Source organism: Synchiropus splendidus, chromosome 16, assembly GCF_027744825.2.
Source record: "Synchiropus splendidus isolate RoL2022-P1 chromosome 16, RoL_Sspl_1.0, whole genome shotgun sequence".
Lineage (NCBI taxonomy): Eukaryota > Metazoa > Chordata > Actinopteri > Syngnathiformes > Callionymidae > Synchiropus > Synchiropus splendidus.
In genome coordinates this window covers 18,914,221-18,926,472 of record NC_071349.1, presented here as the reverse complement: position 1 = coordinate 18,926,472, position 12,252 = coordinate 18,914,221, and the positions used below count along the sequence as shown (strand labels likewise).

The window sequence follows — 12,252 nt, the reverse complement described above, 5'->3', positions numbered from 1 at the left end:
ATTTCGATCACACATAGAAGAACAACAGAGCTCAGGCTCACCGATGTCATATTCCTGGACCTGGCTGATGTATCCGTACAGAGGGCAGTGTCCGAACACAACCAGCATGACAGGGCTGTCTCCCTCCTGTAGGGGGGGCACAATGTGGGCTGAATGACCCACCACAGCATACTGATCTTTGGCCCGGGGGGTTAGCAGGACCCAGGTTTGGTTCTGGATGTGGAAAACCCAGAGCTGACTGGACACGTTGCCTGTTGAGTCGATTTTCCCTCCATACATGTACATGGCTCCCTGAAAGGCAGGAGAGGTTTTACCTGGTGTCCACAGACGGCACAGTTCTGTCTAACCAAGTCTCTGAGCTGCATCAGACCAATACAGAATCTCCACTGATACAAACAGCACACATCTTTGAGCGGAGGTCTCAGGGACCGAAGGCCTTAGAGTCTGCAGCGTAAGCAGTTTGTGAATTACCGCACCACCCGTGTTTGCCTGATGCACCAGCCCAGATCTGATTTGAGATTTGTCTGCAGCTTCACTCGGCTTTCCCGACACATACGCCGATGCAATTTACGCATCGCAAACACGCTGCACTTCAAACTTTCTGAAAGCCACTGAGCAGAGAGACTGTTGATTTATGATTCCATCAGCATCCTCCTCACAGTCTCGCCTGAGACTCCACTGCAGCAAAGCAACGCACAAAATGTATACATCACATCCCAGCACAAGCACAGGACGATGCCGCCGTCGTTGTCAGCTGTTTTTTTTGCAACTGAAACATTTGTTTTATGGCTTGTCTAGCATAGAAGAAGCGATTGATTTCAGTTTCAGCAGCATGAGCTTACCTCATGCAGAGCCAGGGAGTGACCGTATCGTGGCGTAACAGTGTTGACAGACGGCTCAAGGGTCAACCAAGCCTTGCTCGTGAGGTTGTACCTACAAAATCAAATAAGGTCAGCATTAAAAAAAACCCACTTTGCTTACAAGCTAAAACGCATGCACCTGCAGCCTTTTCACAGAAAACACCTTCAGTAGAAAGAACAGTCACAAAAGCCCAAATGGCACCTTCCATACTCCTTCCTTATTATTATTGATGTTGTCTGTGTGGCTGCTTTGACTTTCTAAATAATCAAGATTTTCTCAGTCTTTCAATGAAATTAAAATGAATTTCCCAGACTCCTTATTAAATTTGGGTTATCCGTCAATTAACTCCAGTTGTTAAACCCAATTCCATTTAAATTTAGAGGCGCAAATTCAAGTTTTTGCAACTTAATCTGCACAAATCAGCTGAAGTTCTAGATGTGAAAAGGGATGACTCTGGTAATAAGGCAGGAGGTGCACATAAAACAGGGTGGAGTTCAGATTGACAAACATGAGTCAGCGCTGTAATGCGAGTTTCAATGATATGCTTCGTCCTCACGCCTGAAATAGACCCGTCTGCCGCGGTCCCACTATAATTTTGCAGGAAGTGTGGCGTCAGCTGGTTCCTACCGTGTTATTCATACACTGCATATTTCACGATCGAAAGTCACTTACGCTTTCACCATCTGATAGTTTGACGAGTTGAAGACGTAACCGCCGACGACCCACATGAGACCCTGGTCCACGACGGCCTTGTGGGCCGCCCGGGCCAGTCCGGGCTCGCTGTACTCCTCTCTGGTCCAGAAAGAGGAGTTAGCTGGCACTGGGACAGAGCAGTCTGGACCTGAAACACACAAATATTTCAGGGATTTTAACAATCGTCCTTTTAATCGCTGAGCTTTATTCCCCAAAATATCAGACTTTTGCATCAACAAATGATGTTATTGCACCTCAAAACCACTTGTCATCAGCATTTTCTGGAACTAGCTAACACCCAGGGGGTTGCAAAACATCTCACAAGCAAAACAGGAACCGAATCAGTCCAGACTGACCATAACAACGACCACGTGACAGGACATGCATTTCAGTCCAGCTATTCCCTCCGTGTTCTGTGGTCAAGCCAACATCATTTCCTCACCACATTCTATAAATAAAACAAATGCGGGTTCAGTCTCCCCAGAGGACGTTGCTTGTTTAAGGGTGCACATCTGTGAAAGAGAGATTAAACGCCATGCTGCCTCCATTAAAGAGGCATCTGTCTGCGCTTCTCGCGCTGGATGGCGTGGAAAATTAGTTCATTTTGAGAGCTGGCAGTGTCGAGTGGGCTATTCCTCAGATAAAACACCATGACAGGCTAATAAAGGAAAAGGCAAACGCCAGTCTGTTTTACTCAACTCCCTCAGCTTTGGTAATTAGATTGTGTGCGCACAGAGCTGCTGATAGAAGTGGAGCTAAATGAAGCTGTTATGTTGAAGAACCAACAGCATCCACAAGCCAGCATGTCGGAATGCAAAGGGCATGTCGGTTATTATCAATTGGGAAGCTGAAGAGATCAGACGTTAACTGTCGTTTGACACAGCATTGTTCCCCATGAATCACTGAAGTCATAGTTACAAACTCTGATGCAAATTTCAACAGGCTGACACTTATATAAAGTTTATGATAAACCATGATCCAACTTTGGTGACCGGTGTTTGGTCAGTGTTGCTTTAGTTTATTCCATAACCGTACATTTTAGAGGGTCACCAGTGTGAAACAGTCTCACCTTGCCATCCTTGCTTGCAAACACAACTCTTGTCCTCGCACTGGCCTTGCTCAGGGTGGCCGCAGTCGCCCTGGCAGTACGGCGTGTCACAAGCTTCTCCCTTCCAGTTGGCTTCACACTCACAATACACGGAGCCGGTGGCGTTTTGCACGCGGCACTCTCCGTGATTGGAGCAGTAGTTGGGGCACATATTCACCCTGCGAGAGAACACGGCATCAGTGATGGAGACACACACATCTGCTTGGTGGAATCCCCGTCTCCGCTGAGACGAGAACTCGCGACACGATGTTTTGCTCCGGCAAGTTTCTCCCCTCATAAGTTCATCAGGTATTCGCCTCAACGCTTGTCACTCATCGCCGCGTGGCGCTTGCAGTCGCGCGGCTTCCACCTGACAAAGTCATCACAGTCGCTGCAGAGCAGATGGCAAACACACCCAGACTGCAGTAAAACAACAGCGCAGATGCTGTAAATGTCTCTCAGCTGTCTATTGTTTCATTCATCTCCTCTGCTGCCACGTTACTTCAGTCAGCAGCGGGAGCCCTTCAATCACAACATTATCACAACTAAAGACCCAGACACATGTTTTTATTCAGGTAAACATGCCACGATCATTAGAACCACTGGCCCTTGAGCCAGGCAGCAGCACGTAAGCGGTTGCCAGTGTAACCATATCTCATCCAATAAACAAGGCTATGTAAATGTATTACTTGTCATAAAGTCGACATAACCCAGAGAGGTCACAACTGGGGCAAGTGGATTCCCAGGTTTCCTCATTCACTTCCCACTGTTCTGTCAGAGCTAGCTAAAAACCATGAAACTAGATTTTATTTATTTATAGAGAGGTAGAGAGAGAGAGACAGCGAGAGAGAGAGATACATATATATATAGATATATATGTACGATATATGAACAATAACGTTGAGCATATATTAAACATCAATAAACCATTAATTCACAGAGTCTCGGCATCATATTCAGAGTGCAAACTCAAGGGTTTACTGAAAACAACAAGTTGGAGGAGTGACACTGACCTAACCAAGCTGCTTTATTGATTCCATTTTATGCTACGGTTTTACAAACCCGCGTGAAACAAGCTGCTTGGCAGAGGTCTGCACTGTCTGCCTGGAGTTTTCCAATCCAAAACATAACCCATCAAATGTCTTGTCAATGGAACGTCGCATCAGTCTCCATCCAACAGTTCACAGATTGTTCTTCATAACTTTTCACCTGGTAAAAACACAGACCAATTGGGAGCACTTACTGGTATGAAATGTTGAAGCCGGTCAGGTTGTAGGCAGCATCGCTGAAGAAGTGCAGCAGAGCGTAGCCCGAAGTGGAAAGCACCTCAGGAACCGTCTCATTCGCCGAGCGCTCCGGAACAATCAGGCCGCTTGAAATAAAAGTAAAGTATACGATGATATTTTGGAAAAAAAAAAAAAAAACACTTGAGAGCTACAAAATGGGATCACCATCACAACAAGAGATCAAATTCTCTTGAATTAAAGCACTTTCTAAAGGGTAGAGGTACCTGAAAGCAGCCAGCAGGGGGGCGTAAATGGAGTCTCCATCATAGACGTAGAGGTGGTCCCAGCTGCACTCAGTTGCAAAATGGTTAAACCTCAATCGCAGCACTGAATTGGGCCTGGAAAAAGCAAAAGCAAACAGTTGTAGGGATGTTTTGTGACTCTGAAGCGGATCAAACTTGAGGTCATTTGATGGTGACAGTATTTCATGTCAAACAGTAGCAAACTCTTCCTCATTGCACTACAAATGTCAAGTACTTTCTATCATCACCTTCAGTGAAACTGTATTGCTCATTTTAGACCCTTCTGTGATCAGGTTACATTCAAGTTTACGTTCATAAAATACAACATTCCAGAAAACATCATTTCACAATGCCACGTTTGTGATCAACTTAACACGCAATGTTGAGGTACACACTGCGCTGCTTGGACCGAACTCTGGCACTTGAACGCTGCACTGAGTGGATAGTCCCGGAAACAAAGTCGTCTTTTTAACACAAAAGTTATTGAAGTTTCAAATATGTTTGGGCTGACAATATTGAGATAAGATGTGAGCGAAGGAGATGGTCTGGATAGGAGGAGAAGAGAGGCAGGAGTTGGACCAAGGTTGGAGATGATGAAGAAAAAGGCAACCAATGCAGATCACGATCAATGTGGACACGAGGCTGATGAATGTATGTTTCATCGATTCATTGATGCATGAAAAAAAGGCAATACCAAAGCGACTTATTTTCTAAACGTCTAAATGTCAAGCTGAAGAACACGTCACGTTCCTCGTGTGAAGTGACGTCAGTGCAGAGTGGCGTGGATAAAACAACGGTTCATTCACTGCATCAGCAGCTGGAGGTGACCACTATACAATGAGAAGTCACAGTGTATCTCCACTGAGGATCTGACTGACGACAAGAGTGGCAGATTAAAATCTGCTTTTTGAAAATCATCTGACTGCCAAGAAAGGCTCCCTTTATTCACCAACGTTTCTCCCTCAAACATGCTGGTTGAGCGGCTTTGTGATCCACTTCTGCCGTAATGACGCAGGCGGTCAGCGCTGCGCCCTCCAAGAGATCGTCATCTCTCCATTAGCACCAAATCAAAATGTCGAACTTCGCCATTGACCAGCGATTAGATGGAGCGAGCGATGAAGCGGGAGAGAGATGAGCCCTGCTGCAGTGACGGAGAGCTCATCTGGGATAAATGATCCTCTTTTAATGTCTATCAGACTGGAGCAGAAGAGAAAATACTGACGATATCTCAGGAGACGATTTCATGTGTAGAGCTTGAACGTTTCAGATCAACTTACTGTCCTTCAATGAGCCACGTGCACTTGGTCTTGTACTTGTAGTTTCCAGGTCCATCAGTGAGATGCCCAGAGGGTCCAGTTAACCTGCAGAGAGAGATCAGACTCAGACAACAGCTTACTTGGTTCTGACGGAACAAAGATGAAGAACTGGCCATGTATTTGAAGAGGAATACCTCCAGACACTTTTGCACATTTACTCTCAATTTGAACATTTTTCACCATAGTATCAAGAACAGCCGGCTCCAGTCATTCACTCGCAAAGTGTGATAGCCAGTCTGCAAACAGTGAGGAACTTCCCGGATATTTTACAGTGTTGGAGAGCAAGAATAGAATTGCACAACCAAACTATCTGGAGTCGTCTGTTTACAGACCGGTACCAAAAGGACAGGAATTAATCAATGCATTTTGGGAATGTATGCTACACTATTTGAAGTACTGAGGCCCAACTGTCCAGGGCCATGGAGAGTGTGAGGAAGAGGTGAAGATGGGGGTGCAGGCAGGATGGAATCATTGGAGAAAATATGTGACAAAAGGCTGTCGGCGAGGATGAAAGGGAAAGTGTCCAAAAGGGTGGTGAGGCCAGCAATGTTGTATGGTTTGGAAACAGTGGCACTGAGGAAAAGACAGGAGGCAGAGCTGGAGGTAGCAGAGATGAAGATGCTGAGCTTCTCTCTGGGAGTGAGCAGGATGATGATAGGATCAGAGGGACAGCACATGTGCTCAGGTGTCTAGGAGACCAAGTCAGAGAGGCTGGATGGAGATGGTTTGGACATGTACAGAGGAGAGAGAGAGAGCCAGTACATTGGTAGATGAAGATGTTGAGATGTTGGAACTGCCAGGCAGAAGGTGGAGAGGAAGGCCACAGAGGAGATTGATGGAGGTGGTGAAGGAGGACATGAGGTTTGGAGGTTTGAGAGAAGAGGAAGCAGAGGACAGGGGGAGATGGAGGAAGGTGATCTGCTGTGGCCACCACTGAAGGGAGAAGCCCACAGAGAAAGATTGCTTTGTTTGAAAGACTAATATAAAAGGCCAAGTTTGTCGTGCTTCTTCTTCTTTTCTTTTTTTTATTAAATAATTTAAACATTTAGTTTCATGTTATTCTGTCTTCATTTGTTAAGACTACATCCTGTTTTTCACTATCTATCTAAGAAGATGCAAATGCTACATCAAGATACCATCTAAGTGAGAAACGCTTGACGGACACGGTGGTGTTTGTTGTTCCCAAAATGTTCTTTAGTAACAGAATTGTTTTTCTCTTGCGACAAGAGGAAAACACGTCTCCACGTCCACTTTCTAATGAGTCCCCTGAGAGATCACCAGATGAAACAATAGACAGGAAGAAGTTGCCTTCAACACTAACTGTTCTGCAGACGACTGCCGAAATATTCAACAACTATTGTGATTTTTAACCTTCACATTTTATTTTTAGCACATTGATGCCAGCATCTCCTATGTTTCCCGTCACAGTATTGTTCTGCGAAGGAAATTTAGTTTGACGGGTCTTAGCCTTCCATTTTAGAGGAATATTTTTTATTATTAAATGTACTGTATTAGTATGACAAAAATAAAACAATATAAACTTTTCTCCATCTTAAAATTTGAAGATTTGTTCTCCATTTTGTTGCCATAATATAGTAGTGAACTGTGAGACTGAAGGGCAGTGAAGCACTTCTCGAATCAGATAACTGGTCACCAATAACTCCTGCTGTTGTTGCTTACACACCCTGTTGCACAATCTGGCATCTTCAGCTGCTTCTCTGAAAATATTCATCACTACACATCAATATAAGCTGAAATTTAAGTTTAAAGTGGAGCATAGCATCGTGGACCTCATGTTGGGATGCTGGCTCCCCGATCTACAAGGGATCTTCTGCCGTTGCTTTTAGTCAATGACATCCGTAACCTAGTTGTTGGTCCACACACAAGGTTTCCATGTCCATCTTGTCATGCTAATAAAGATTATCTAATCTAACACAGCATGACGCACAAGCTTCTTGTTGACTTGGGCTGAGCCATCCAGAACAGTGCCACGGCATCCACAGGCCTGGCATGACCAGCACCAAGCATGAGTACCTTCTTCTATCATGGCACTTAAAAACCTCAAAATATCTTTCAGCTTCAGGGTCAAGCTGCAAGACAAGATACTTGGTCTCCACTTCAAAACATCCTCAGGATCCTAGGATGAGAAATAATCCTGGTGAGAACCCTGGCAGGATTATGGTGCAGGTAGTACTGGATTGGATGGTGGTAGTAGACGTAGTAGTAGTAGTGACACCGGTCATACTGGAAGAAATAAGTAGGTGTGTTGGCAAGACACGAGCACTATGAGTGTGTCGTGGTGATCAAAGGAGGCAGATGGTATTATCGCCACCGATAAAATGGTCAATATGGGAAATCAATAAATGCTACAAATATGTAGGCGAAGCAGACGAGGACCTGAACAGCTGGTCACCTGACTCAGTATAGCGGTTAAAGCTCATCCCTGTGTGTCACAAAGTTGCCAGTTCACGTCCGGCGTACGTCTCTAGTGCATGCATTTTTAAAATCCATACATTTTGTTGTGATTCTCTTCAAAATATCAGGCGTCGTAGATAGCAATGTGTGAGCCATTAACCTTATTTATATTTTGTTTTATGTGGCTCAAGCCACCAATCGTGTGGCCGCGGTCTATGTGTGTGACTGGAGCGTCTCATGTTGATACTTCCCTCCACTGAGTTCAACGGACTTCACGGCGATCAACGATGAATAATGCGTGAAACACATGCCACACGTTTAGTTTCGGTCGTGGCAAATTGAAACGCAGAACTCAGTCACGTTAAGTCGTGGATCTGAAGACGATCCAAGTCTGAGGACCTCTCATTGGCGCTTGGCGCAAGTGCAGTGAGGGGCATTCTTTACATTTCTATGTTAAACGCGATTCAAAGTCTACAAACAATATCTTGAAATTTCGCTGGAATAGCTCTTACTTTTCCGACTAATTTCCTGCACAAACGATCATCTCAACAGCAATTTGACGGCTCATTTGGTGAAGAGCCGCATGAAACAGGACAAAGAGCCGCATGTAGCTCGGGAGCTGCAGGTTGGCCAGGCATGCAATAGATACGCGTGATGGAAAAGATGGCCACCTGACACTTGAACAGACCAACTGCTGATTTAAACTCTGTTACGTTTCCAAACCCCACGCTCACATTAAATACAGTCTAAAGACACGTAACTCAATCCCTGCTGGTTCCCGTCCACCAGTCAAACCACTACCAATGTGTATCCACACCCCAGTCACAACATCAACCATATTTATCACGAATGCACATCTGTGCATATTGTTCTTCGCCTCAGCCATTTTCTTTACGCCAAACGGTGGGCTGCAGAAATATGAAGATCTCCAGTTTTGTCGTCACACTTATCCTATTTTGAGAGTCGCAAACACGCAGAAAGCGCAGCGTCGCCTCCAGTGAAAATGCATTGAAGAGGAAATGCTGGTGCTTGAAAATCGCAGCAAAGTTACTCATTTTTAACTGGCCTCCTGGCCAAACTCGACTATAGACACATGTAATTCGGCTCAGTTAGGGACCGAAGCCCCAGGACTCGCACGGTGTGCTCAGTTTTTTTGCTATCTGCTACGGTCTCCGCGAAGGAGCTGCAGAGTAGGTGAAAGGTCACAGCCTGCTCAGACTGCAGCCACAGACACCAGGGCCCGAGCTTGGTCATCTTCTGAGCTAGAGACGCTGTTCAAAGCATAAAACATAGCTGCGGACCTCCACCGATAGCATTGACATCGCGGTTGCGCATGGTGCATTCACTAGCTGTTTATCTATAAACATCGTCCAGTAGCTTTACGAACTTGAGACAGCAGCTTGACAGCACCTGAAGTGGCTTGAGGTCTGAGCCACATCATATACAGAGGCCCATTACTAAACCTGTCAATGTCCTCAGTGGCTTTCCCTCTTGAAATGAGGGGAAATCAAACTCTCTTAAACATCACCTGGCACAAGTGAGTGTCTGAGTGGGCTGAAGTGTCAGTTTGCTTGTACGACGACTGCAGACAAAAAAGGCAATTAGATTGTAGCAATAATTAATGCAAGGGTAATGATTGTTTTCCCTAAAATATTGGAATCGATCGAGGAGCTTTCGACAAGACTTGAGTGCACAACATTGAAGGTTTAAGATTTAAATGAGGAACCAAGGACCTTTTTTTAAACTTGGAACTTGAATAAGAGGAACCAAGGACCTTTTTTGACTATGGAACCTGAATTTTAAGTTGGTATATATTTGAAAAAAGGAAGACTCTACATGATCTGCAAATAGCTACCCAAGTCGCGGAACTGAAGGAAGGCTTAATATCCGAGACGGAAGAGAGCAACCAGATTCCTGTCCACACAAACCAAAGTGAAACCAAGAGGTTGAACTTCAATGTCAGTTCTTGTAGCTGGATTCTTTTTCCCCAAGTGACATGAGAACTTATAAAATGTATGAAGATGCGATTTCTGATTGCAGGTCTGCCGCTTTTCATCTTGCGATCGCTACATTTAAATAAAACTAGTATGGTGATGGTGTACGACGTACTGTAGAAATGTTTCAGTCCGATGAGCAACGAACAATTAAGAATATGCGAATGTCTTCAGCTGTCAAGAGCAGCGGGGATGATAAAAATAGACCAGTTTAGTCCGAGGCTACTCCGCTCACTACTGTTGCAACAGTAGCAGTACAGGATGGCGGGGAATATGGGAGGCAGAGAGTGTGTTCCAAATACACAACACGGCCATGTTGAGCTCTGGTGGGACGATTGAGCAGGTTGAAAGTGAGTCAGAGTTAATGGGCTGTTCCTTCTCTGCAAGCCAATGATTTACAGTGTAAAGCTTCCTAAAATTGGCTGTTTCACCGCTCCCACTGAGCAAAACAGGAACTTCAGCTCCAACCACTTATCACACAAGCAACATCTGCGAACAAGCGATCGATACGCATCACAAAAAACTAGCATGTTGGAATACACACTGTAATAGACACGACTCCTGGACCTCGGGCCTCAAAGTCATTAGAGCACTGACTCGCTCGGCTATAAAAGAAGAAGAAGAAGAAAAAAACCCCATTGCATTTCAAGATCAACATTAGCGCAGCTCTGTATGGAGCCATTGTCTGGATGCTAAATGCAGACTCAGTGCACCAGCTCTTCACCACCAGCCCTTTGACCGAGGCAGCAAAACAACAGGCCTGATTCCAAATCGACAAACACACACAGCAGCAAGGTTCAACCTTTGATTTAACGATGCATTGTCTCCCAGGGTTCCAAACTGCCGAGCAGGAAGGTGAAACAAAAACACCCGAAACTGGTCATGCTAAATCGCTCACAACAACAAAGGCAGATGAGCAACAGCTCGGAATAAACACTAGAATCAAGGAGGGGAAATAAATGGATTGATGGAAGGATTGGGAAGCGAAGAGAAGAAAGATAGCTAGAAAAGTAGGAAGGAGGGAGGGAGGGAAAGAGGAGAAGAATTCTGAGGTTGGGGAAATGAAGTATGTCGGTTTAAAAAAGGAAAGTTAGATGGAGGTATGGTAAGAATGGACGGCTAAAGAAAGGAAAGGAAAAGAATAGTACATGAAGAAAGAAGGGGAGGAGCAAGACTGTGAAAGGAAATGGTATGCAGATAGTCAGAAGAGAGCGATGTGAAGACAAGATGCTGAGAGGTCTAGGACTTATCGAATGTAAGATCAAAGGAGAAGCTGAAGAATAAGAAGATAGACCAATGGGAAAGAGAGGTGAAGGGATGGACGGCAGGATGAAAGGAGGTAAAGGATGGGTTTGAAAAAATGACAGCAGAGTGATGGGAAGTAGGCCTGCATGGTTCGATTTTTTAGCTAAGACTTGATATCACGATTCTCTGCCAATTTTTTTTTTCCTCATGAAATATGTAGTTTATTGCACACATAAACCATGACAAAAGTTGCAGCACCAAATAGATTTTTTTGGCAAACCAAAGGACTCAATGAAAAATATAAACAAATAAATAAAACACACCAGCCAATCTTCTCAGGAGCCAATGATAAAGAAAAGCCTGACTATGGCATTCAAGGGTTCCAGGCAAGAAAGAAAGAATTGGAACCATATGTTACATTTCTTGACTCCGGCTGGGGTAATGTGGGTGTGGCGTCGCATTGTGCAGGTTGCCCGTATACGTTGAACAACTTTCGGACCTCTTTCCTTGGACGACTTGGTCAAATTGAACTTTGTGGTGGCGTTTGCGGTGCTGATAAAGATTTGTGATGTTACCTTACGAGTGAAAAACACTTGAGAGTGACGCTCGTCATCCGGAGTGAATCCAAAATAATAAATGCCAATCGAAATGAATTGAAAATGAAATCAGACACGACAGTGCGATTTAACGGTTTATCGTGTAGTCCTAAAGTCAAGTGAAGCAAGAGTAGAAGTGATGCAAATAAAAAGAAAAGGAAGGCAGCGGGAAATGTAGGACAACGGAGGGAAGAGCGAAGGAAAGGAAGGGAGAAGATCGGTTGGTGGTGGAAGCAGGAGGGCTGCAGGCAGGGAGAACTGGGAGGATGGAGCGACAGGAATACTGGAGTCAGGCCAAACTGAGAAGCAGGAAAAAGAAGAGAGAATCAAATAAGGACAGAAAGAGGGATGAAAGATAACTGGCAGTCAGCCCTTGCACCGCATTAAGGAAACAGGCCCGTTTCCAAAGCATTGATTGGAGCCCCGAGGTGATAAAGTTAGAGCTCAGAGCACAAAATAATGAACTTAATGACGTTTCAAAAGCTCCGGCGATGAAAGCAACCTGGCAAACACCTCA

General features: G+C 44.8%; 1 protein-coding gene across 1 annotated transcript in view; it reads right to left on the bottom strand.

The window, feature by feature from the left end:
* Positions 1-12,252, bottom strand: part of atrn (attractin) — an 80,165-nt gene that overhangs the window by 65,681 nt on the left and 2,232 nt on the right. Inside the window, exons 2-8 of the mRNA XM_053844853.1 lie at positions 5,447-5,530; positions 4,152-4,265; positions 3,885-4,013; positions 2,624-2,820; positions 1,534-1,702; positions 843-933; positions 42-291 (exon numbers count right to left, since the gene is read on the bottom strand). Coding sequence (XP_053700828.1) covers positions 42-291; positions 843-933; positions 1,534-1,702; positions 2,624-2,820; positions 3,885-4,013; positions 4,152-4,265; positions 5,447-5,530 — 1,034 coding nt within the window. The remainder of the gene's footprint in view (positions 1-41; positions 292-842; positions 934-1,533; positions 1,703-2,623; positions 2,821-3,884; positions 4,014-4,151; positions 4,266-5,446; positions 5,531-12,252) is intronic.